At 66.8% G+C, this 25,745-nt stretch overlaps 2 protein-coding genes across 7 annotated transcripts; one reads left to right on the forward strand and one right to left on the reverse strand.

The window, feature by feature from the left end:
- Nucleotides 1-1,038: 1,038 nt before the first annotated feature.
- POLR2L (RNA polymerase II, I and III subunit L) lies at nucleotides 1,039-2,685 on the reverse strand. Its single transcript, XM_043922888.1, has 2 exons — nucleotides 2,527-2,685; nucleotides 1,039-1,295 (listed from the first exon to the last, which is right to left on the reverse strand). Exons 1-2 carry the CDS (start codon nucleotides 2,619-2,621, stop codon nucleotides 1,187-1,189), a joined length of 204 nt encoding a protein of 67 aa, XP_043778823.1. The 5' UTR covers nucleotides 2,622-2,685; the 3' UTR covers nucleotides 1,039-1,186.
- Nucleotides 2,686-2,930: 245 nt separating this feature from the next.
- On the forward strand, nucleotides 2,931-24,322 carry TSPAN4 (tetraspanin 4). Of its 6 annotated transcripts, none has more exons than XM_043922851.1 (9): nucleotides 2,931-3,002; nucleotides 7,405-7,496; nucleotides 9,875-9,954; nucleotides 21,305-21,496; nucleotides 21,750-21,824; nucleotides 22,628-22,750; nucleotides 22,860-22,991; nucleotides 23,083-23,166; nucleotides 23,908-24,322. In XM_043922851.1, the coding sequence occupies exons 3-9, from the start codon at nucleotides 9,892-9,894 to the stop codon at nucleotides 23,974-23,976; spliced, it is 738 nt and encodes a 245-aa protein (XP_043778786.1). In that variant the 5' UTR covers nucleotides 2,931-3,002; nucleotides 7,405-7,496; nucleotides 9,875-9,891; the 3' UTR covers nucleotides 23,977-24,322. The 6 variants fall into 6 exon arrangements, 5 of the variants coding, with proteins under 5 accessions (XP_043778786.1, XP_043778796.1, XP_043778777.1 ...); XM_043922861.1 differs by lacking the exon at nucleotides 2,931-3,002 and adding an exon at nucleotides 3,047-3,120; XM_043922842.1 differs by lacking the exon at nucleotides 2,931-3,002 and adding an exon at nucleotides 3,671-4,207.
- The last annotated feature ends 1,423 nt before the right edge of the window (nucleotides 24,323-25,745 follow it).

Raw genomic sequence — 25,745 nt, forward strand, 5'->3', positions numbered from 1 at the left:
CAGGGCTGCACCAGAGGGGGCGGACGCGGGGTGGTGTGAGCTGAGAGCTGACGGGGCTCCAGGGGGTGGAGGCCGGGCCAGCTGCAGACAGGCCTCGCAGCAGCTCAGCCGTTCCTGATGCAGGGCCGGTGATGCGGCAGAGCCACGAGGGACTGGGGCTAAGACCCCAGGAAGTGGGTGACTGGACCGCTTGCCATTTTCAAAGGCCCTTCTGGCCACCGCACAGGGACCAGGGACGGGAGGGGTGTCTCGGGAGCGAGTCAGGTGGGGTCTGACAGGATGTCTGCTGGCAGGGCAGGGCCAGAGAAGGACGCTGGGCACTGCTCATCAGGCACCTGGGCAGGTGGCCCCAGGCAGGCCGCCTCCCTCTTCGTGCCCTCTGAGCTGCTGGAGGCGCCAAGGCCTGCCTGAGTCCCGCTGAGGCGACAGCTTTGGGTTTTAAGCCTCAGTCTGAGCTGGAGCGGGATGAGCTGCTCCCCACCCCCGCCCCCGCCAGACAGCTCCCTAGCCAGTTTTCAGGGCAACGCACTTAACGCCTGGGTACTGAGAGCCCATTCACGACAGATGCCAGCAGAGCCGCCTCAGGGCACCTCCCACCCACTGTGGGGTCTCAGGGCTGGCTATGGAGGCACGTGCCCTCTGGAGGGGAGCTGCCTGCTGGCCTTGGGTGCAGCCTGGAAGCTTCTGGTGGCAGCACCCTCAGGATGTGCAGCTGTGACCACGGGGGCACTCCACTCGGAGCTCAGAGTCTGGTGCTTTAGATACCGGGGGAGGAGGTGGGGGCCTCTGCTCTTAGCTGAAGGGCACCCAGGACAGCGCTGTGGGACGCCACTGCCCCCACCCCGAGCACTCGTGTGCCTCCTGTGGGGCCAAGTGCGCCCACAGAGGAAGGAAGCCTCGTGCTGACCGCTGCCATGTGGAAGGCCCACCCTCCTCCTGGGCCACGAGGGCCTCGGGCACCTGCGAGTGGCCTCATGCACCAGGTAGAACCCAGGAACCGGCAGGGCAGCCCACAAAGCCACACCAACTGTCAGGACCTCCTGGCAGTCCTCAGCAACGTTTACTGGACAGTTATTTCCAGAGAGGAAGACCCATGCCAACAGAGCCGTGGGCAGGCATGGCTTTCGGCGCCCCACACCCCAGGGGAACAAGCCACGGGTGAGACACCGCCTGTGGCATTTCGGGGTCACTTCTCCAGGGGCGCGTAGTTGAGCAGCTTCTCGATCAGGTCCACGTGGGCAAGCAGCATGCGGCGGCAGCAGTAGCGCTTCAGGCCCAGCGCATCCAGGGCGTCCCTGCAGGTGGGCAGAGAGATGGTTGCGGCCTGCCCGTCCTGGCAGATGGAGGGCCTCTCCCGGCGGTAGCAAACCCTGCTCGGCTTGCTGTGGGACCTTCCGTGGCTCTGCTCCCCGTGTGGGAGGGAAGACCCCTCTCATCTCCCAGAGACACAGCCCCGATCACCCTCAAAGCCTCCTGTGTGTGGACACCAACGTGGTGCTCAGGAAAGGGGCGGCCTGTTCGGGTAACCCTGACCTGGGGCATCTTGGGGAGAAGTTTGGGGCAGGCTGCCAGCATTCCCTTTGCACTCTGGTCATTCCAACAGCCTCCTCGGAGCCTGGTGCAAACACTGAGGCCATCCGTTGCTTCCCCATTCACCCAACGCAGCTGAGAACCTCACCTGGCTGGCACACTCCGGGTCCCAGAGATTCAAACTTTGCTAAGGACGGGGCTGTCCACACAAGGACCAAAGGTCAGACTCGTCTAGAGTAGACTCGGACAAGTAAGGTGGTGACTGCAGAGCCAAGGGGCAAACACGGAAGAGAGACCCCACAAAAGCCTGATTATGAGGGCCATGTCATCAGAAGCTTGTCCAGTGTCCTAAAAGAGCCTGTGAGTCTGCAGGACATGGTTTGTTGTTCAGTTGCTCAGTCGTGTCAGTGGCCCCATGGACTGTAGCACTCTAAGCTCCTCTGTTCTCCACTATTTCCCAGAGTTTGCTTAAATTCCTGTGCATTGAGTTGGTGATGCTTCCTAACCATGTCCTCCTCTGCCGCTCCCTTCTCCTTTTGCCGTCAATCTTTCCCAGCATCAGGGTCTTCTCCAATGAGGACACGGGGATGGGCCTAATAGCAGGGAGAACTTAGGGAGCTGATGGACAGAGGCGGCCAGGGGCCTATTTGCGGTGGAGGCGTGGAGACGACCCAGGATACCCGAGTCCCCAGACACCAGCGCTTGACAACCAGCTCCCCTCCTCTGCCTGAACTGCGCGGTGGGAGATGCTTTCCTGAGAGCAGGTCCGGAGAACAGGGCTGGTAAAGGCTCCGAGAATGAAAGCCTTGCCCGGGTCACCTGGGATCTGATGAACATCCCTTGACCCAGACCTGGAGTCCGGGACCCCTGACTGCCGCCCCAAGACCCCAACCCCTCAAGCCTGGATCCTCGACACTCGCCCGAGACGCCGACGCCGCAGCCTGGGGCCCCCCTGCTCCCGCCCCGCAGGCCGGCGGCCGGGAGCGCGCCCCTCACCCTTCGGTGTACTCGGCCTGCAGCAGCCCCAGGTAGGCCTCCCACTTGTTGCCGACGATCTTGCCGCACGTGAAGCAGCGCACGGGGATGATCATGGCGGCGGCGCGGGAGCCAGAAGCTTCACTGCCCGGCGGCCCGACGCCCGGATCTCCCGGCCCTTCCGCCCGGGCGCACCCATGGCGCGGGGGTGCCGGCCCGGCCCGCCCCCCGCCCCGCGGCCGTCCGGCGCCGCCCGCATCCGCCTCCCACCGCAACGGCGCCTCCTCTGCGCGGGTCCGGGGTCCGGGGTCCGGAGCCCGGAGTCCAGGTCCCGGGTCAGGGGCGGGGGTGTGGGGCCGGTCTGCGGCAGGAGCCCCCCCGTCCGCGCTTTGGTACGTCCCGGCCTACGGCGTCCGCGCGGGGCCGCAAGGGCCCGGCGGCGGCGTTCGCGTTCCTCGCGCCCGGCTGACTGACGCCGCGCGGCGGGCGCTAGGCAGGTACAGCGCCCCCGCCGGGACGCGGGCGGAGTGCTGCAGGGCACGCTGCCCGCTGCCCGCTGCCCGCGCCCGAGCCGGACCCGCGCGAACTGAGCGCAGAGCCGCGTCTCAGCAACAAGTTGCGAGCGGGGTCTGGGGCGCGGAGAGTAGCCAGAGGGGCCAGGCAGGGGCGGCCTCTCCGCCTGGAGCCGCTGCCCGCGGGCACTCGGGGGTCTCTGCGCAGAGTCCGAGGGACCCTGGAGGTCGCCGCCTGGCCGGGTCGCCCGCACTGTAACGGTCCCGGCCCGGTAGCTGCCCGTATCCCTGGCGGCGGGCGGGCGCGGGGCGACCCAGCCAGTGGGGGGCTCTGGCCGGCGCCGTGGTCAGCTTGGCCCCCCGCTTGCCTTCTTCTCGGGGGAGGCGCTGGCGGCCCAGGCCCCAGTCCGCGCTCGGCCGGGGCGGGCGCCGGTGACCCGGGAGCGCCGGCTCTGAGGGTCGGGACGGCGCTCGGGGTGTCTTTTGAGCTGAGACTTGAAGAGGGAGCCGGGCAGATGCCGGCGAAGGGACCCCGGGCTGAGGCCGGAGGCCGTCCCTGCGGGACAGAAGCTGTGGGAGCTGGAGGCGGTGGGGTTTAAAGGGAGCGGGGGTGGGGGGATGGGGGGTGTGTCTCCGGAAGTGGCGAGAGGTGAGCCCCCTGATCCTGTGACTGGGGGCTGGGGGAGGGCCGCGCACTGAGAAGCAAGGAAGGCTCCCTGGAGGAGGCGGGCTTTGGGCTGAGGAGGGTGGCCTGGGCACGGTGGGGCCCGTGACCCAGGCACCTAGGCAGGGTCTCCTCACGTTTGCTGGCCTGGGGCGTCAGGGTCTCTGGTTGGGGCGGGTGGGCCCGCGTTGGGTCCCAGGCGTCAGCGCAGAGTCCTCCTGGGGTGGGTGGTGGACTCTGGATGTAGGCAAGGGGCAGGGAGGTGGAGGTCCTGGGGTCCTTGGGAGGCTGGCCAGCGCTTCTGCCAGTCTGGAGTTTGGCCCTGGCCGCCTGCCCCAGTGGCGTTCGCTGTCCCGCACCCTGGCACGTGCGGAGCCACGAGCAGAAGCCACTTCCCTGCCCTGCCTGCCCCCCCCTTCCCAGGCTGACTGGACGCACATCCTGTCCCCGCCTGGGATGGGGCCTTGAGTCACAGCGGCCTGGGGTGGACCCAGGCTCGGCTGCAGAGGCGGCTGCGTCTGCGGAGGTGAGGGGGACAGGCAGGATCTGGGGTGCCAGGCGGGGGGCTCTTCTGGAGCAGGGGTGGATGTGCGTGGGCTTCCTGGGGGAGGGGCCCCTGGTCCACCGCACCCCGCTCTGGCCCAGCGGTTGTTTACTCCCAGAGACTGAGGGGCCAGAGAGCCAAGTTGACATTCCTGGAATTCTGAGAACTGCGTGTGGATTTGGGGGGGGACTCCTCCCTGCAGCTCCCTGGTTTCCCAGGAGGGGCTTGCTGAGCAGCTTGGTGGCACCGGCCACCAGCACACATGTGCTCAGAGGCCCCTTGGGGCACTTGCCCTCTGTGCCCACTCCGCCCTGGCTCAGGCCTGGCCAGGCTGGACCTGAGGACCCTGGGGGGCCTCACCTCAGCCTTCTCCCCCGCTGGGCCTTCTCCGTCCCCTGTGGGTGCTGGGGGAGCAGGCTGGGCGTAGTCTAGCTGTCCTCAGGGTGGGCAGGGGCAGAGAGCGACCCAGAGGCCCGGCGCACTGGTCGGGGCATGGAGGGGTGGGACAGGCCTGTGGCGGGGGCCCTGGGGGTGAGCGCAGATGTGGCCCAGACCCCGGGCTGGCCCGGAGATGGGCAGGGAGAGTGAGGTGCTGGGTTTCCGAGGAGGCGGGGTCCTTCCCCCAGAGGCAGGGGCACAGGGCGGGAGGGCGGTGCTCACATGTGGTCTGGAACCCGTGCTCCGTACTTCCTGCCAGAAGAGGGTCACTTCAGGGCAGGCGGGGGACAAGGGGAAACCCATGATCCAAACTTCAGCTGCTCAGACCCTGTGGCCTGGGTGTTGTCCTGGAAACGCCACCTGGGAGACGGAGCTGCCCGGGAGGCAGCTGACCCTGCGCCCCGTCCCGGACCACAGCCTCGGCCTCCCCTTCTATGAGGTGGGGGTCTGGAGGCCGTCCAGCTGGAGGGGCGGGGGTCCCAGCTCAGCCCTGAGCATCCGAGCTCTGGCTGCTCTGGGTAGGCTGTGTGGTGAGCGGGGTGCGTGGATACCTTGTCGGGGTTTGATGGGGTATTCACCCACCTGCTGCACCCGCAGTGACCCTCTGGGCCCCGGGGACTAGGGTAGCAGGCGGTGTTTGCAGGCCAACTGTGCAACCTAGTGACCGTGGACGGGCCGGCCCTTGAGGATGGCCCGCTCAGCCATGCCTGGGGCTCCCTGTGGGCACTGGTGTGTAGGGGGCGTGCTGGGCTGGGGTGTCAGTGCCCGGGTGGGGCAGGGGGCTGCCAGGCCCCAGGGTGGTGGGAGGGTCCTGAGCTCGGGTTGGCCTCACTGGGCCTGGGGAACTGCTGGAGGCCCCTGGGTGGCCTCTTCCACGGGGACCCCTCCCCTGGAGGCAGTGTCTTCCAGCCCAGGGGGAGGAGAGCCTGTGGGCCTGGGTGCTTGCACGCCCCTCCCCCGGGGCTGGGGGCTGAAGCGGCAGCAGGAAGGCTGGCTCCAGAGGCCTGTTTGTGTTGGCGGGGCCTCCTGGCTCCTCGCAGCTGCCTCGGAGCCGACAACCTGGGGGCCCGGGCTGGGCGGCCGCTCCGCTCTGCACCCTGAGCTGCGGACACGCTCGTGGGCTCCGCTGGGGCCCGTCCACCCCAGGCCTCCGAGGCTGCCGGGCCAGCACTTTCGGTGTTCGGGAAGGTCCTCCTCTGAGTTGGGTCTCGGTCTGGCCAGGTAGGTGCCCACCCTTCAGGGCTTCCTCCAGTTCCGGGCCCCAGAGGGTCCCAGAGGCCCAGCCCAGGGCTGGCAGGCTGGGCTAGGGCTGTCTTGGGCTTCTTGTGTCTGCCCCATCCCAATTGCCTGGTCTGCGTGTTATTCTGGGCACCATGGCCTGTGGGGTCCTGCGCACAGAGGAGGCCCAGAGCAAGCCAGGGGGCAGGAGGCTTCCTGGAGGAGGAGGCCGGGCTAGGTGAGGTGCGGGGGCAGCCGGGTCCTGTCCAGTCCTGTCTGGCCCTGCAGCCGCCCCTCCGACTGCAGGCTTGAGTCTGGGCTGCCCGGGATAAGGGTGGGGCCCTGGATTCAGGGAGGGGCACGGCGGTCACCTGTGGAGGGTCCCAGGGCTGCCCTGGGTGGGGGTCTAGGGGGGGTTGGCGGCTGGGAGGGGTGCGGGTGGAGCTGCCCCTCAGGGTCTGGCTGGGAGGCCACCCGCTGAGCCCAGGTCTGGGGGGTGCGGCTATGAAGGCGGCCTCAGGCCTGGGAGTGGGGGGCGGGGGGGCATGGGTTTCAGTGTCCGCAGTGTTGCTGTGAGCTCCTGGGAGGGGCTCATCAGAGAACACGGTGGGGGGGTCCCCCTCACGCCCCTGCCCTCCGTACTTCTGGGTCTGAACCCCTCCCTGGACGCAGCCTCCCCGGGCGCAGGGGCACAGGGGTCGCTGAGGTGGGAGTGGGGTCCCGGGCCTGGTCTGGGTGCCTCCTTTCTTGCAGTGGTGGGTGGGAGGGGGCGGGTCTCAGGTTGCCAGGCTTCCACCCGCTCAGTGGCTTCGTGTCTGCCGCAGGTGTGGGTTTGAGAGGACACTCAGCAGCGGGTGGCCCGGGAGGGAGTGGATGTGGGGGTGGGCAGGAGCGGGGGGCGCTTGAGTGGACAGGGGGGTGGGGGGCGCATGAGCCTCTGCTGTCTGCTGCCAGCTGCTGGAAAGACCACCAGCTCCCCCGCCCCCGCCGGGCTGCAGGGAGCCCCTGTCCGAGGGGTCAGGCGTGGGGGGGGCGGAGTGTGACTCTGGCCCTCCTCCCCCGCAATCCCTGGCTGGTAATGGTGACAGAGTCCCCTGCTCTGCGTGAGTGCATTAAGGGCAGATTAATGGGCCTCGTGACTCATCGCTGGCTGGCTCCATGGGGAGGCTGGGGGCTCAGGACATCCGTCTCTGGGAAGCGGGAGGGCGCGGGGTGCAGGGCCCTGAGGGACGTGGACCCTCAGGTGGGGCTCCGGGCTGCAGGGTCGCCGGGGGCTGGATGGCCTTCAGTCTGCTGACCACGTGTGTTCCCCGTGCATGTACCCACATGGGCACGCTTGTGCCTCCGGGCACCTCAGAGGGTGGGGAGGCAGCCCCAGGGTCGGGCCATGAGTCTGAGCATGCCACCCCCTGCCCCCAGCTGGCCCTCTGTCCCCGCAGGGACCCCACCCCGGGTGCAGAGACCCCGTGGAGGCTGGAATGAGGCACAGCGCGGCCTCCACTCTGCCTGTCTTCCCTCCACAGGCTGCGGCTTTGGCCTTGCTGACTGCTCGCCTGCCGGCTGGCTGGCCCTCAGGGCCATCGGGCACCGCCCACCTTCTTCCCCGGCAAGCCAGGTAGGGCAGGGCCCGCGGTGGGGCGGCGGGGCGGCTCCACCATGCCTGGCCCAAGGGCCTCGCTGGCGGAGGCTCTCCTATTCCCGGGACAGACCGGGACTAAGCCAGCCCAGTGTGACCCTGTCGGCATGTGTCACTGGGGTCCCGCTGCTGGGGGAACTGCTGGACGTCGGGGACGGGGTCCCGGGGCTGGCGGCGACCTTGTGCTCACATCTGTGTTCCCGCTGGCCCCGGCATCCTTGGTTGTCTCCTGGGTGAATCTCAGCTCAGGCTCAGCGGCTCACCAGGGTGGGGGGTGGACCGGAGCAGGGTTTTAGAAACTGGACAGGGTTTTCAGGAGTCCTGGGGCGTTGGCATGGTGTTGGCCGAGTGAGGCAGGGGAGAGGGCACCCTGGGTGCTGGGCCCCTTGTGGGAGCCAGCCAGCCTTGCAGTGGGCTGAGGGATGGAGGGGAGGCTCCGGCCCCCGTCCTGTCCTCAGAGGCGCTGCCCTTCAGCCTGCCTGCTCTCAGGGCCCTGAGTGGCCGTCCCTGGCTTGGGCGTGTGGGCTGGCAGAGTTGGGGCAAGGGGGAGGTGGCCAGAGGCTGCTGGGGGCCCCCAGGATCTCCAGGGGTCACCGCTGCCACTTGCTGCCTCTGCGGAGCTGCGGCCAGCGGTCTCTGCAGAGCCTGCATGGGCACCCTCCACAGCTCGCGTCGCCACTGGGCCCTGGTCGGCGGCGTGTCCCTTCTCGGGCCCAGCAGGGCTCAGGCTCAGCTTCCTCACTCTCACTTTGTCGCCTACCCCCCCAACTTTTTCTCCCTTCCCCCTTCCCTCCCCCGTGCCTTCCTTCGCTCTGAGTTCTACTGACCTTGGGCGAGTCCTTCCCTCTTTTGACTTCAGCTTCCTAGACCATCTGTCGGGTGGGTGCTGCCCTGGGTGGCCTTGGTGGCCGGGTAGACCCAGTCTAGGACGGGGGGCTTCCCTGCCTGTGGCACCATCCTCCCCGGGGCTGGGCCCCCTGCTGAACGGAGGGGAGGAGGAGGGCTGCAGGCGGGAGGGGAGGGGGCATCTGGGCCTCGGGCGGGGGTCTTCCCTCCACACCCAGGGCGTCCACCAGTGGGGTGGGCTGTGGGGGCGCAGCGGAGGGGCGTCTGTCCCGCCTGCCCGAAGCAGCACAGGCACACAGCACTCTGCCTGTGCAAGGGGCCTCGGAGCTCGAGTGTGCTGCCGCGAGGGGCTGGTGCAACGTGACAGTCAGGGCACCTTGGTCAGAGATTACGGAGACTCTCAAGACAGTGGCAGCAGCGTGTTCCACCCGCGAGGGGTCCTATGTGACTGCACGTTGCACATGCCCGGAAGACAGGACCAGGGCAGGGGCAGAGGGGTCCCGTGGGCTCAGGACCTGGGGTCTCTGGCCTGCCTTGGGCCCATTGATGACTCCTGCGCCCCTGTGTCTGGCTCCCTCAGTCTGAACACATCCGCTCCTGCCTGGCAGGGTGACCACCCTCCCGGTGCCCCGGGGGCCCCAGAGCGCCCTCCCGGCTTCTTCTCCCTGCCCCGGCCCCTCCCAGAGGCTCGTCTTTCCAGTCGCCCCTCTGCCTGCTCTCCCGGGACCGCCCCCGGCTTGGGTCCCCAGGCTGACTCAGGGCCCCGCGCAGCCCTCGCTGGCCCAGGGTGGGCCTCTTGTGCACTCTGGGTGTGTTCGGGCTGCACCCCCTGCGCTGCCTCGATCTGGGCGGAGGACCAGAGTTGCCCCCCGTCGCCCTCAGACAGCAAGTGGGTCACCCCTCATCTGCAAAGCGCTTTGCATTTCGCATGTTGTCGGAGGCCGCCGAACCCAGCCGCCAGCGGGGTCTCGGTGCGCTGCGGCTTCCGGGCACGGCCGGGGCTGGGAGCTGCCGGGCCCCGCGCCCCCAGCCCCCTCCGGCGCTCTGCGGGCGGGCGGGGTGCGGGCGGAGGAGCGGCGGGCGGGGCGCGCCGGGGGCGGGGTCCGCGGGGGGCGGGCCGGGGGCGGGCCGGGGCTGCGATTGGCCGGCGCCGGGCGGGACGGCCGGAGCGGCGGGGCGGGGTCCGCGCGGGCAAGGCCGGCCGGGCTGCGGCGCGCGGGCAGGTGTCCGCGGCCCGCCGCGGGTCCGAGTGGAGCGGCGCGCCGGGTGTCCCCGCGGGCCGGGGCGGGGAGCCCGGCGGCCCCGCGCGATGCGCCGCTCGAGCACGGACGAGTCCACGTACCGGCGCAGCCCGTCGCCACCGGGCAAGGAGCCGGGCTTCGCGCGCGGCGGCCCCTTCTTCGGCCTGCACGCCAGCCCCGGCCCCAAGGCGGCCCAGGCGCGCTACACGTCTCCCAAGGGCAACAAGTACGTGGTCTTCTACCTGGACCTGTCCTTCATCTTCCTCCTAGAGCTGAAGCGCTGCAGCATGGCGCGCGGCTGCCTGCAGGGCGTCAAGTACCTCATGTTCGCCTTCAACCTGCTCTTCTGGGTGAGTGGCGGCGGCCCGGGTCGCCGCTCCCAATGGGGGCGGTAGGGGGGAGGGGACACTCGGGACGCTGGCTGGGGGTGTGCCTGGGGTCGCTGGGGCCAGGGCGGCGCGGTTCCTGGGGGTTCCGGTACTGCTGGGGTCCACCGAGTCTGCACCCTGGTCGGCAGCCCTGCGTCCCCACCGCTCTGTCTCTTGCTGAGGCCGGACGTGTCCCGCACCTGCCGCGGGGTGGCGTGGGGCCCTGCGCCTGCCCTCTGCTGGGCCGCTGGCTCCTTCCCCTCCGCCGCGCCCTCGCTCTTCGTGGGCACAGCCTCCCCAGCAGACCGGCCTTCCTGGCTCCAGGGAGCGCACTTGCAGAGGGGCTGGGCGGAGGTGGGTGGCGGCTGGGGATGGGAGGGTGAGCCCTCTGCTGGACCGGCTCCTGGGCAGGACAGGGGCTGGGGGCCAGCGGGAGAACTGTCGGGCCCCTCTGCTGTTAGAGAAGCGGGGCGCTTCTCTAACTTTATCTAAGGTGGCTGGGTTTGCTCAGATGAGGTGCCTGTGTCCAGGGTCAGAGCTGTTGGTGCTCTGGGGGGCCCCCTCCCTTGAAAAGCCCAAACACTGGAGGACAGAGTTGCCGTCCAGACCCGGGGGGGGGCTGGGCGCGCCTGCAGGGGTGCCACAGTTGCACTGGGAGCAAACCCGGCCGGGCCTGGGGCCCACCATCCGGGCTGCGGGGCCTGCGGAGAGATGATGCCAAGGTCATGGGCGCTCCATCGTTAACTCCCCACGCTGCTCTCCTTCCACGGTGGGGGCGTGGGGGCGTGGCTGTCCCTCCTGCGGGGGCTCTGGACCCCAGAAGGAGGCCGCCGACTGTAACTCGTCCGCCTGAGCTCCACTTACCTCGAAAGGCTCAGAAAGCACCACCTTGCTGCACCTCCCGTCTCTCCTGGGCTCTGGCCTAAGAAGTAGGGGGTTGCTGGGAGGGGCGGGAGGCTCCTGCCCTAGTTGCCCACCTCCCCAGGCGTCACTTGAAGGGTCGTACTCTGCAAGGGGCTCCTGGGAGGGGCTGGACCCAGGCTGGAGCTGAGAAGTCCCCAGAGGCCAGGAGTGAGCAGCAGAGGTGGCTGAGGCTGAGCTCTGCCCAGGCGCATGGGGTGTGACCTTCTCCTCCTTGGGGGACACTGGTCAGGAGCGGGGGACACTGGTCAGGAGCGGGGGACGCTGGTCGTGAGTGGGGACACTGGTCAGGAGTGAGGACACTGGCCAGGAGCGGGGGTCACTGGTCAGGAGTGAGGACACTGGTCAGGAGTGGGGGACGCTGGCCAGGAGGGGGGTACGCTGGTCAGGAGCGGGGGACACTGGCCAGGAGTGAGGATGCTGGTCAGGAGTGGGGACACTGGCCAGGAGTGAGGATGCTGGTCAGGAGTGGGGACACTGGCCAGGAGCGGGGGACGCTGGCCAGGAGCAGGGGATGCTGGTCAGGAGCCGGGGACACTGGTCAGGAGCGGGGGACGCTGGCCAGGAGGGGGGTACGCTGGTCAGGAGTAGGGGACGCTGGCCAGGAGGGGGGTACGCTGGTCAGGAGTAGGGGACGCTGGCCAGGAGGGGGGTACGCTGGTCAGGAGCAGGGGACGCTGATCAGGAGCGGGGGACGCTGGTCGTGAGTGGGGACACTGGTCAGGAGCGGGGGACGCTGGCCAGGAGTGGGGGACGCTGGTCAGGAGCAGGGGACGCTGGCCAGGAGTGGGGGATGCTGGTCAGGAGCAGGGGATGCTGGTCAGGAGTGGGGACGCTGGCCAGGAGCGGGGGACGCTGGTGTGTGAGCGGTGAGCCGCTGGCAGGGTCCGTCTGCCCCGGGCAGTGTGACGGGAGCGGGCTGCGGGTGGCTGTGTGACTGGTGAGCAGGAAGGGTGGGCGGCGGCAGGGGGAGGTCCTGGAGGCGGGGCGGGGCAGGACCTGCTTCTCCCCCCCTTCCGGCCTCCTTGGAGACAGGGGTATCTGCTTGTTGGGAGCAGGAGAGGGGGCCCTCGAGGGGCCTGTGCCTGGGGGCAGCCCCCTGAATGGCCTGGCAGATCTGTCTCTGCCCTGTGAACCCCGAAGGCGCCTCCACACCAGCTGCAGGGTGGACACGCCCCACTGATGCCTGCCGTGGATGCCGTCTCCTGCCCCGGAAAGAACAAATCAGGAAACCCTGGGGACCCTCTCCAGAGCTAGGAAATCCAATCCTTTTATTATCCAATTACACTTCGCGGCCAAGCGCCCTGGGCCCGGGGGCTGGCTCGGTCCCTCCACACCCCACCTTGGTGTCCGGCGGCCTCGGAGGCCTGGGGTCAGAGGGGGGACCCCCAGGAAACACGCTGAGGCCAGGGGTGGTGAGTGTGACCGGGGGCTGGCTAGACCCCCACCCTGTCGGCCCCTGTGCAGCCGGGCCCTTGTGCTGCTGACGAGGCTGCGGGGGGTGGGCCAGAGCCCCCCTTTCTCGGGACCAGCACCGTTGCTCTCTGGGGGTGCTGAGCCCCCACTGGAGGTATTTTTGCCCCTGCTGTTTCCCACTCGGGAGAAGTCCCACTCCAGAGAAGCTGAGGGGAGGTGGAATGCCGCTTGCAGGTCAATGTGCAGTGACCCCCCCGCCCCGCCCCGTGGCTCCTTCCTGCCCACAGCCCGGCAGGGCATACTTGTCTTTGAGTCGCCCCGGAGCCCCCTTCTCCACTGCAGACCCCGCTGGGCCCACCCCGCACACTGGGCGCTCTCCTCCTGGGCCTAAGCCAGCCTCTCCGGCAGTGCCTTCTGCCCCTCCGTCCGTCCCTGGGGGCTCTGGCTGAGGGTGGGCAGGGGGCTGGCTCTGGAGGTAAGCATGCTGTGCTGGACGGACTTCCCCTGGGGGCTCCTGGATGGGGTCCGGAAGGGCCGGGCTGGGGCCTCCAGCCTCAGGTCCTCGTGTGGATCTGCTGGGTCCCGTGTGGCCTGCGGGTCAAGAGCGCGGCTCAGGAGTTGATGGTATCCCTGGGGCTTGCGAAGGGGCGCCCTGAGACGGAGCCTGGAAGGCCCCGGCGGGCTGCAAGGGGCACCGGGGAGGGGTGAGGCCCAGGTGCCGGCCGACCCCCAGACTCTCCTCCCACCCAGGGCCGCCGGGCCCTCCCGGGGAGGCACAGCCCCTCTGGGGACACCACTGCCTTCCAGGGGCACCGCTGCTTTCCAGGCATGCAGGCGGTGGGCAGCCTAGGGCTGGGGTCCCCGAGTCAGTGCTGTCTCCTGGGGAGGAGGGCTGTGTGCGGGCTCAGGAGGTGGTGGTGGGTCTCAGCAGCTCCTGGGCACTCTCCCTGCCCCTCCCCAGCTCCGGGTGGGTGCTCAGGGCTCCCCGGGACAGTTTCTGCAGCCCTAGGGGTGATCTTGGCAGTGGGGGTGGTCCTGAGTGGAGGCAGGACTGATTCTGAAAGGCGAAGGTGCTCCTGTGACTGGCTGGGCCTCAGCCTGCAGCCCGGCCACTCCCGGGTGTGGTCAGCTTCACTGCGGTCCCCCAGCCCCGTCCAGGCAGGAGCGCTCCCTGCCCCGCCTCCCCTGCAGCGTGGGCCGGGCCCGCCTGTGGTGCTGCGGTGGGAGCCGTCCCTGCCCCCGTCGTCTGCTGCCCGGGCTTCTCCACTCTCTGTGGATCCTGCGTCCCCCACCAGCCCGGGGGCGCTTGGTCTTCCCCTTTGACGAGCTGCCTGGCCCAGGTGTCCCGGGCCGCTGGAAGAGGGGCCCAAGGGCCCAAGGGCCCTGCAGACCTGGGACCACCTCCCCCAGCGCCCCTGCCGCCAGGGAAACAGGCAGGCCGAGGGGCCCTGCTGGAGGTCATGGGGCAGGGTGGGGGTCTGTGGACCTCAGACCACGTGACTGCTCTTGGCTCGGGCCTTCTTGGGGGGCTGGGGGCAGCTGTGTGTCCTGGTTCCGCTTTCTTCCTGCAGCGGGGAGGGGGCGGGGCGGTGGGGGTCCTGGTGGGGGTCCTGCTGCCAGCGACCACAAGCCAGGGTGGGTGGGCAGCGAGTGTGGGAAGTCGGGCTCCTTGGCCGTCCCGGTCAGGTCAGGGGTCAGGATGCCACAGGATGACTGTCCGGCATGAGGCCCGTCCCTGGGACCAGCAGCTGGAAGACAGGCCTCTGGGGCCCAGGGTTGGTCCCCTGTGGGGGCAGCGGTGGCTCTCCCTATCCCAGCCCCACCGGCACGCCAGCCCTGCTGATCAGGGACTGGGTGGCTTCTCACATGATTGGGGGTGGCAGCAGTTAGTCAGGGGCCCCTGGGAACTCTGTTTGGGGCAGAGAGGTGTGGCTTCAGCCCCTAAGGGGGCTGGGGGGCAGTGGAGAGGCCCCAAGGCCTGTGTGGGCGGAAGGGGTGCAGCCCTAGCTCCCTGCTGAAGTCCGGCCTGTCTGCTCCCCAGCTGCCCCAGAAGGGCAGCCCCCTCCTCTCGGACACCAGCCTCAGGAGGGTTGGTGGGCTGGAGCCTGGAGGGACGTGGGGCTTTCTGGAGTCTAAGGAAAACAGTTAGTCAGTTGCACAGATTCTTTGTTTTGGCCGCGTGGCACGTGGGCTCCTAGCTCCCGGACTGGACCAGGGGGTGTGCCCACTCCACTGCAAGTGCAGAGTCTTCCCCGCTGCGCCGCCAGGGCAGCCCCTCCATTGCAGACTTTCCGCTCCCCACCAGGGTGGTGCACGAGCCTTGGCATTCGGGCCCCCAGCCCCCGCCCTGGGCACCTGCAGACCTGATTTCTAGCCCGGGGACAAGTTTTTCCATCTGTGAACTTCACAGGGATGGGCTCTTCCCTTCCCCTGGGGCTGTTCTTGGCTGGGAGGGGGGTGTCACACCCGCCCCCGTGCCCGGCCCCACCCCCGAGATGGTGCCAGCTGCCCGGTGAGGGGCTTCTGACACAGGCTTGGCCCCTGTGGGCACCAGGCCCTCCACCACGTTCCAAGGATTGGGCCAGCTGCCCGGCCATCTGCCACGCCAAGCCACGTGACTGGAGGGCTGGCGCCCCCCGTGGGCCTCACCAAGGGGCCCCACCTGCCTAGCCCTAGGCCAGTCCCCAAAAATATGTACAAGAAGACAGATGGCAGGAGGTGGGGCATGCGTGCCAGGCTGGGCACAGGGGGCAGCGTGTGTGCTCTAAGTGTGAGAGGGAGACAAGGACGCCCTGGGGACTGCGGGGCTGGCATGGGGACCCCGGGGGCGCTGCCATGGGGGGGTCTGCTCCAGGGCCCCAGCGGGGCTGGGGAGGGGCAGGGAGGACATGGGTGGGGTGGGGTGGAGCCCCCTGCCCACTGCTGCCCGCGGCCCTGTCCTGGGAGGGACCCAGGCCCTTCTGCGTTTGCTCCTCTGTCTGGGTCTCCCACGGCCCATTTCCCCCGTACTCAGAGGCTGTAATTTTCCTGCCAAAATGTTTTAAAAGCTGCCTACGCAGAAGCAGCTTCACAATTACAGGTAATTTTCTTACCCATGTGCCCACATCGTGTTCGCGCTGTTATTGGTGACTGGTCTGTGCCTGAGTGTGGAGGGCCGGGTGACGTGTCTGGGTGTCGTCGTGGGCCGGGTCCGCGTCACGGCGTGTGAGGCCACCTGGGTGACGCCCCTCCGGGTGGGCCCAGGCCCTTCAGGACGCTCCCCCCAGATGCCCTCCCATGACCTCCCCCGGGTCCCCGTGGGGCCAGGGGCTTGGAGGCGCTTGTCCTGCGGAATGGAGCCGTCCACACTGACCTCGAGGGTGGGGCCGGCTGGCTGCCTGTTGGGTTTTAGAGGATGGTGCTCCCCTCTGCTCAGAGGCAGCCCCCCACGCCCACCAGCGCCGGCCTGGGGCTGAGCCCCTGGAGTGGGAAAGGGTGCTGCGCAGTCAGCGGGGACGAGCAGGCGTGGGACCAGGGTGCCCGCTTCAGCTTCCTCCGGGGGGGCAGCCCCCACCCCTGACCTGGGTCCCCCCTCTGCTGAGACTCTGGGCAGAGGCCAGGGGAGCCTGTCCGTGTGTGTGTGGTCCACACGGGCGCCCCAGGTGCCCCAGGAGAGCCCGGGGACCTGGGGTGGCCCTGGGCGCCCGTTTCCTGCCCATTGGCTGGTGGGAGGGCTGTGACCCGCGCCCGTCCCGGCCTCTTCAGGGTCCCCGGATGGTGCCCCCGGGCAGGGGCGGGTGCCCTGCTCCCTCAGGGCGGCCTTGCCTGCGGTCAGCACCGTGGACAGCTCTGTCCCGGTGCCTGGCGGGGGCCAGCCACGCGGGGGTCATCCTGCTCCCACAGGTGGGGCACACAGGCGTGCAGACGTTCCTTATGGGGACACACTCACATGTGCACACGTCTCATTATGGGAATACACACACTCTCATACGTCTCCTTATGGGTACCCACACACTCATGTCTCATAATGGGGACACACACACGTCTCCTTACAGCCAGCAGACCCTGCCCAGCCTGGACACACACACAGACACACACTTCCTTACGGTCAGCAGACCCCACCAGCCTGGACACACACACAGACACACACTTCCTTACGGTCAGCAGACCCTGCCCAGCCTGGACACACACACAGACACACACTTCCTTACGGTCAGCAGACCCTGCCCAGCCTGGACACACACACAGACACACACTTCCTTACGGTCAGCAGACCCCACCAGCCTGGACACACACAGACACACACTTCCTTACGGTCAGCAGACCCTGCCCAGCCTGGACACACACACAGACACACACTTCCTTACGGTCAGCAGACCCCACCAGCCTGGACACACACAGACACACACTTCCTTACGGTCAGCAGACCCTGCCCAGCCTGGACACACACAGACACACACTTCCTTACGGTCAGCAGACCCTGCCCAGCCTGGACACACACACAGACACACACTTCCTTACGGTCAGCAGACCCTGCCCAGCCTGGACACACACACAGACACACACTTCCTTACGGTCAGCAGACCCCACCAGCCTGGACACACACAGACACACACTTCCTTACGGTCAGCAGACCCTGCCCAGCCTGGACACACACAGACACACACTTCCTTACGGTCAGCAGACCCTGCCCAGCCTGGACACACACAGACACACACTTCCTTACGGTCAGCAGACCCTGCCCAGCCTGGACACACACAGACACACACTTCCTTACGGCCAGCAGACCCTGCCCAGCCTGGACACACACAGACACACACTTCCTTACGGTCAGCAGACCCTGCCCAGCCTGGACACACACACAGACACACACTTCCTTACGGTCAGCAGACCCTGCCCAGCCTGGACACACACAGACACACACTTCCTTACGGTCAGCAGACCCTGCCCAGCCTGGACACACACAGACACACACTTCCTTACGGTCAGCAGACCCTGCCCAGCCTGGACACACACAGACACACACTTCCTTACGGTCAGCAGACCCTGCCCAGCCTGGACACACACAGACACACACTTCCTTACGGTCAGCAGACCCTGCCCAGCCTGGACACACACAGACACACACTTCCTTACGGTCAGCAGACCCTGCCCAGCCTGGACACACACAGACACACACTTCCTTACAGTCAGCAGACCCTGCCCAGCCTGGACACACACAGACACACACTTCCTTACGGTCAGCAGACCCTGCCCAGCCTGGACACACACACAGACACACACTTCCTTACAGCCAGCAGACCCTGCCCAGCCTGGACACACACAGACACACACTTCCTTACGGTCAGCAGACCCTGCCCAGCCTGGACACACACAGACACACACTTCCTTACAGTCAGCAGACCCTGCCCAGCCTGGACACACACAGACACACACTTCCTTATGGTCAGCAGACCCTGCCCAGCCTGGACACACACACAGACACACACTTCCTTACAGCCAGCAGACCCTGCCCAGCCTGGACACACACAGACACACACTTCCTTACGGTCAGCAGACCCTGCCCAGCCTGGACACACACACAGACACACACTTCCTTACGGTCAGCAGACCCTGCCCAGCCTGGACACACACAGACACACACTTCCTTACGGTCAGCAGACCCTGCCCAGCCTGGACACACACAGACACACACTTCCTTACGGTCAGCAGACCCTGCCCAGCCTGGACACACACAGACACACACTTCCTTACGGTCAGCAGACCCCACCAGCCTGGACACACACAGACACACACTTCCTTACGGTCAGCAGACCCTGCCCAGCCTGGACACACACAGACACACACTTCCTTACGGTCAGCAGACCCTGCCCAGCCTGGACACACACAGACACACACTTCCTTACGGTCAGCAGACCCTGCCCAGCCTGGACACACACAGACACACACTTCCTTACGGTCAGCAGACCCCACCAGCCTGGACACACACAGACACACACTTCCTTACGGTCAGCAGACCCCACCAGCCTGGACACACACAGACACACACTTCCTTACGGTCAGCAGACCCTGCCCAGCCTGGACACACACAGACACACACTTCCTTACGGTCAGCAGACCCTGCCCAGCCTGGACACACACAGACACACACTTCCTTACGGTCAGCAGACCCTGCCCAGCCTGGACACACACAGACACACACTTCCTTACGGTCAGCAGACCCTGCCCAGCCTGGACACACACAGACACACACTTCCTTACGGTCAGCAGACCCTGCCCAGCCTGGACACACACAGACACACACTTCCTTACGGTCAGCAGACCCTGCCCAGCCTGGACACACACAGACACACACTTCCTTACGGTCAGCAGACCCTGCCCAGCCTGGACACACACAGACACACACTTCCTTACGGTCAGCAGACCCTGCCCAGCCTGGACACACACAGACACACACTTCCTTACGGTCAGCAGACCCTGCCCAGCCTGGACACACACAGACACACACTTCCTTACGGTCAGCAGACCCTGCCCAGCCTGGACACACACAGACACACACTTCCTTACAGCCAGCAGACCCTGCCCAGCCTGGACACACACAGACACACACTTCCTTACGGTCAGCAGACCCTGCCCAGCCTGGACACACACAGACACACACTTCCTTACGGTCAGCAGACCCTGCCCAGCCTGGACACACACACAGACACACACTTCCTTACGGTCAGCAGACCCTGCCCAGCCTGGACACACACACAGACACACACTTCCTTACGGTCAGCAGACCCTGCCCAGCCTGGACACACACAGACACACACTTCCTTACGGTCAGCAGACCCTGCCCAGCCTGGACACACACACAGACACACACTTCCTTACGGTCAGCAGACCCTGCCCAGCCTGGACACACACAGACACACACTTCCTTACGGTCAGCAGACCCTGCCCAGCCTGGACACACACAGACACACACTTCCTTACGGTCAGCAGACCCTGCCCAGCCTGGACACACACAGACACACACTTCCTTACGGTCAGCAGACCCCACCAGCCTGGACACACACACAGACACACACTTCCTTACGGTCAGCAGACCCTGCCCAGCCTGGACACACACAGACACACACTTCCTTACGGTCAGCAGACCCTGCCCAGCCTGGACACACACAGACACACACTTCCTTACGGTCAGCAGACCCTGCCCAGCCTGGACACACACACAGACACACACTTCCTTACGGTCAGCAGACCCTGCCCAGCCTGGACACACACAGACACACACTTCCTTACGGTCAGCAGACCCTGCCCAGCCTGGACACACACAGACACACACTTCCTTACGGTCAGCAGACCCTGCCCAGCCTGGACACACACACAGACACACACTTCCTTACGGTCAGCAGACCCTGCCCAGCCTGGACACACACAGACACACACTTCCTTACGGTCAGCAGACCCTGCCCAGCCTGGACACACACACAGACACACACTTCCTTACGGTCAGCAGACCCTGCCCAGCCTGGACACACACAGACACACACTTCCTTACGGTCAGCAGACCCTGCCCAGCCTGGACACACACAGACACACACTTCCTTACGGTCAGCAGACCCTGCCCAGCCTGGACACACACAGACACACACTTCCTTACGGTCAGCAGACCCTGCCCAGCCTGGACACACACACAGACACACACTTCCTTACGGTCAGCAGACCCTGCCCAGCCTGGACACACACAGACACACACTTCCTTACGGTCAGCAGACCCTGCCCAGCCTGGACACACACAGACACACACTTCCTTACGGTCAGCAGACCCTGCCCAGCCTGGACACACACAGACACACACTTCCTTACGGTCAGCAGACCCTGCCCAGCCTGGACACACACAGACACACACTTCCTTACGGTCAGCAGACCCTGCCCAGCCTGGACACACACAGACACACACTTCCTTACGGTCAGCAGACCCTGCCCAGCCTGGACACACACACAGACACACACTTCCTTACGGTCAGCAGACCCTGCCCAGCCTGGACACACACAGACACACACTTCCTTACGGTCAGCAGACCCTGCCCAGCCTGGACACACACAGACACACACTTCCTTACGGTCAGCAGACCCTGCCCAGCCTGGACACACACAGACACACACTTCCTTACGGTCAGCAGACCCTGCCCAGCCTGGACACACACAGACACACACTTCCTTACGGCCAGCAGACCCTGCCCAGCCTGGACACACACAGACACACACTTCCTTACGGTCAGCAGACCCTGCCCAGCCTGGACACACACAGACACACACTTCCTTACGGTCAGCAGACCCTGCCCAGCCTGGACACACACAGACACACACTTCCTTACGGTCAGCAGACCCTGCCCAGCCTGGACACACACAGACACACACTTCCTTACAGCCAGCAGACCCTGCCCAGCCTGGACACACACAGACACACACTTCCTTACGGTCAGCAGACCCTGCCCAGCCTGGACACACACACAGACACACACTTCCTTACGGTCAGCAGACCCTGCCCAGCCTGGACACACACAGACACACACTTCCTTACGGTCAGCAGACCCTGCCCAGCCTGGACACACACAGACACACACTTCCTTACGGTCAGCAGACCCCACCAGCCTTGGGCTCGAGCTCCCGTTTCATCTTGGGGTGTCCCCGAGGGTTCAGAGTCCCAGCCGGGCTGCGGCACCCCCTGTGGCCATGCTGGCCCGCCCCTGCCCCCCGGGGCCAGGCGTCTCCCTGGATTCATCACCGCCTGGCCTCCTCTGCCTCTTCTTCCTGTTTGAATCGATTTTTGTAAGGAGCAATTATGAAGTTCAGTAAAAGCTGCAGTGGTCAGGGGAGCGGGCTGGTGTGGGTTCGGGGGTGGCCCCTCCCGGGGGACGGCTGGGGCCGAGGATGCGTGGGGAGACCCGGCACGGGTGACGGGCCGGGCGGTCAGTGGGCACCTGGTGGGCTCCTCACCGTGTCCCCCTGTGTCCCGGCCCAGCTGGGCGGCTGCGGCATCCTCGGCGTGGGCATCTGGCTAGCGGCCACGCAGGGCAACTTCGCCACCCTGTCCTCCTCCTTCCCATCGCTGTCGGCCGCCAACCTGCTCATCGTCACTGGCACCTTTGTGATGGCCATCGGCTTCGTGGGCTGCATCGGGGCCATCAAGGAGAACAGATGCCTTCTGCTCACCGTGAGTCCAGTGGGGGAGCAGGCCAGGCGGGGGGCAGTCTTGATGGACGCACGTGTACACGCACCCCCACACATGTGCCAGGCAGAGCCCCTCCGACTGGTACTGGGACTGTTTTCTGCGAGACCCCTCCCCCAGGACTCCCTCCCAGCTCCTGTCCCAGCCCTCTCGGCCCCCCAGGACCCTGTGCGGGGCGGCTGGGGCCTCCGTGCGGGCGGGCGGGCCGCGCGGCTGAGGCTGGTGGCCTGGCCCGCAGTTCTTCGTGGCACTGCTGCTGGTGTTCCTGCTCGAGGCCTGCATCACCATCCTCTTCTTCGCCTACACTGACAAGGTACAGCTGCCCTGCAGCGGGCCTGGGGCTGCACCCTCCCACCGGCGAGGGGACAGGAGGGGCTGAGAACTGACCCCAGGGATCCCAGGTCTGCGTGGACAGACGCCGGCCAGGCCTGGCTCTGGTTGCAACCACAGGTCCTGGAGGCCAGGCCTGGGGGAGGCGCCAGGAAGTCTGAGCTCACAGATGGCCCCGTCTTCAGCTGTGTGTCAGCTTGATGGGGACGCCTCCCACCCCCCACCGCCGCTTAATGACACATGTGAGGGTGCATTTACGGGTTTATTCTCTGGTTTTACCCCAACACTGTTATTTTTTGTTCATCTGGTTTAGCTGTGGCGGCTGGAGCTCTTTCTGTGGCTCCCACATCCCTTACCTGCTCCTCTGGCACCTCCCTCTCTGGTGCTAGGAGACACCCCCCAGGTCCATCTTGGGGGGCCCCTGCCCCAGCCCTGGAATCGGCCATTTCTCCAGGGAGCCTGGTTCCTTTATGGAGAACGAATGGTCTTAGGAACCAAGAGCTGGGCCTTGTAGGCCAGCCACGCGGAGCCGTGGGTCCTGGTGGGCGTGTGCAGACGCTGCCCTGGGTGTTCGGTGTGTCTGTCTCCATCTGCAAGTTAACCGCCAGAAGCTCGTGCTGACGCGTCTGCGTCCGACCCCGTGCTCAGCACGAGAGGCGCAGGGAGACCTTGGGGCGCTGGAGCCTGGCGGCGCCTTCTGGGACGGGTGACTGTGGGGAGGGGGAGGGAGGGCACCGGGGCCGGCGCGGGTGCGGGTTAGGCCGAGGTGGGTGGAGCTGGCCGCAGGGTGGCCCTGCCGTCCTGCAGATCGACAAGTATGCCCAGCGGGACCTGAAGAAGGGCCTGCACCTGTACGGCACTCCGGGCAACGTGGGCCTCACCAACGCCTGGAGCATCATCCAGACTGACGTGAGGCGTGGCGTGGCATGGCGGGGGTGGGACCCGGGCGGGGCCAGGAGGCGTGGCGGGACCGGGCGGGGCCCCATTCGCGCAGAGTCCCAACCCGCCTCTCCTGCAGTTCCGCTGCTGCGGGGTCTCCAACTACACTGACTGGTTCGAGGTCTACAATGCCACGCGCGTGCCTGACTCCTGCTGCCTGGAGTTCAGCGAGAGCTGCGGGCTGCACGCGCCTGGCACCTGGTGGAAAGCGGTGAGTCTGTGCCCTCCGGCTGGCCGTGGCCCGGGGTCGTGGGGGCGGAGGGCCGACCTCGCGGCCCCCGTGACGCCGACTCTTCCCCCAGCCGTGTTACGAGACCGTGAAGATGTGGCTCCAGGAGAACCTGCTGGCTGTGGGCGTCTTCGGGCTGTGCACGGCCCTGGTGCAGGTAGGAGGGACCCCACCCCAGCCCTGAGCCTAAAGAACAGGGCAGTGGGGAGTCTGGATCCCCGGCAGAGGTGCAGGGGGCCTCCCTGGGGATTGTCAGGGACAGCGTCCACGGGGAGGTGACCTGTGACGCCTCAGGGACAGACTCCTGAGTGGAGGGTCTGGTGTCCTGGATGGAAGCACAGCCCGGACACGTCTGCAGAGGGCTGTGCGCCAGCTGTGTTCCCACACCCCTGCCCCGGGCTGTGTGTGTGGGGGGGTGGTCACAGGGCTGCCTGGTACAGAGCGAAGGTGAGCAGTGCAGACCCTGGTGAGGGGCCGGCCAGCCAGCCCCTGCTCCCCAACCTTCGTGCAAGAGCTGAGTGCCAGCCCCTGGGGGAGCACAAGCAGTATCAGGGCAGCCCATCTCTGGGGTGCAAGCAGGGGTCACAGCCAGACACTCCCAGAGGGGTGATTGCAGTAGGATAGAGGGGTGGAGAGCAGCTGCTGGGGGCCCAGCCTGGAACCTCTGGGCCGTGAGACCAGCCAAGCCCAGGGTGGCCAAACCCACCCCAAGGGGACAGCGGGTCTGGGTCTGGGTCCAGCCCACGGGGTGCCTCTAGGCCTGTGCGGGGCACGCAGTGCTGGAGGCTTCCCAGGGGACGGGAGTTCCAGCCCACCTGGGATGCCGCGGGTGCAGTGATGGCACTGGCCGCTGGCCGTGGTCCTGAGTGGCCCTGCCCAGCCCCTGCTGTCTCTGCAGATCTTGGGCCTGACCTTCGCCATGACCATGTACTGCCAGGTGGTGAAGGCGGACACCTACTGTGCGTAGCTGCCCGCCACGCAGCTTCGCTGCCAAAGGCCGCCGCCCACCTGGGGGACGGCCGTGCCCCCGTCTGCCTCTCTTGCTGCAGGACCTCTCACCAGCCTCAGGAGTGCCATGCCCGAGCGGGCGGCCAACGACCAGCCACACACACCCCCGGGGCCGGGGTCTGCAGGGGTTTCTGGCGTTTTCCTCGTCCAAGTGTTCTCCACCAGCCCTGTCTGGGGCAGGGGGTGGGAGGTGAGGGGCGCCCCACTGGCCCTGGTGCTGGAGACGGGCCACAGGCTGCTCCCCACACCCCACAGCGGGGCCGTGGCGGGCTCCGGGCACGTCTAATAAAGTGTGGGCAGCAGCCCCCCACGTGTCTTTCAGTGCCCTGACCCATGGGCCCTGCACCCACTCCCACAGCCTGGTACTTGGAGCGGGGCTCCCAGATGGGCACCCCCACCGCCTGCACGGGTTGGCAAAGAAGCCCAGGAGGTGGGCTCCAAGCTGCAGCAGAGAGGGGCCCCGAGTCTTGCTGACCCACCCATGGCTGGTGCTGTGGGCCCGTCTCTGTGCCCCGCTCCTGACATGGGGGTGCTCCCCCAGCCTCAGGGCTGCCTCCTCCCCCAGGGGTGTCCTTCTGAAAGGCGCTCAGCCCCATCTTTGCCATTCTTTCTATTCACATCTTGTTCCTGGAAGCTTCATCCCTAAGTGTCACTCCTGGGTTTTGTGAATAAAGTCAGGATGGAAGCAGCTGTCACAGGGCCCAGACTGGGGAAACGGCTGAAGTGCCCAGAGGCACTCCCGGGCGTGGAGGCCAGGGGGAACCCCTCCTGGGCACCCAACCCTCCCCCCGGCTGAGGCAGGTTGCTGGCCCCGGCGCCCGCAGGCCCACCCTGCCGGCCACCCCCTCATGTCCCTTCGGTGCAGCATACCTTCCCTGAGGACCCCTGGGCGGCCACTGACCACCGCTCAGCTCAGACCACCAAGGGCGCCTGGCCCCTCCTGGCTCCCGGCTGCCCACCCCCGTCCTATCCCATCCCTGTGTCCCCCCTGTCCTCCGTGGAAGCCCCCAGAACACCAGAGGTGGTCAGAAGTAACCGCAGATACACACCCAGAACATCTCTAGGCGCCACAGGAAACCAGTGGGAGTGAGAACAGTCTGGCCAAACTTCCCCAGCCCCGCCGGCACCCTCTGCTCTGTTCCTGCGGCCCCGCTCGTGCTTCCATCCACCTCTGCCTGAGGCCCCTGCTTGGCGGGCTCTGCCATCCCTGTGTCTCGCGGAGGACTTGCAGGCCTGTTGACTGTTTCCCCTCTGCTCCGCGGGGCACGTGGGGCCCTTGTCTCCAGGGCCCCCTCTCCCCTGTGGATGCCCCCAAGGGTCCGGCCCCAGGACCCCCTTCCCAGCTCCCCGTGCCCTTTGCTGGTTCCCCCATCCTCCAACCCAGACCGAGGAGCCTTCTGCTTGGCGTCGGATCACCCTCTGGCTCCATATCGACGTGCTGACCACACGGACCCTGTGGCGAGTCTGCCCCTCCTGGCCCAGCCCTCACCCTCCCAGCCCGAGCCTACAGCTTGCCCTGGGGGCCCTGGCAGGGGGGGACTTCGGACCCACCGTCCCAAGAGCCTGCCTACACCTACTGACCTGAAGCAGCCAGTCTAGAATCTTCTGTGTGACCCACACCGTGAGCTGCTGGGCTCTTCCTCAGGACAGCTTGTGAGGGTCCAGCTGGGCCACGACCCTGAGGATGGGACCCACCCTCTTAGAACCCCCCCCAGCCAGGCCCCCCAG

The sequence above is a fragment of the Cervus elaphus genome, chromosome 2 (assembly GCF_910594005.1).
Source record: "Cervus elaphus chromosome 2, mCerEla1.1, whole genome shotgun sequence".
In the NCBI taxonomy this organism is placed as follows: domain Eukaryota; kingdom Metazoa; phylum Chordata; class Mammalia; order Artiodactyla; family Cervidae; genus Cervus; species Cervus elaphus.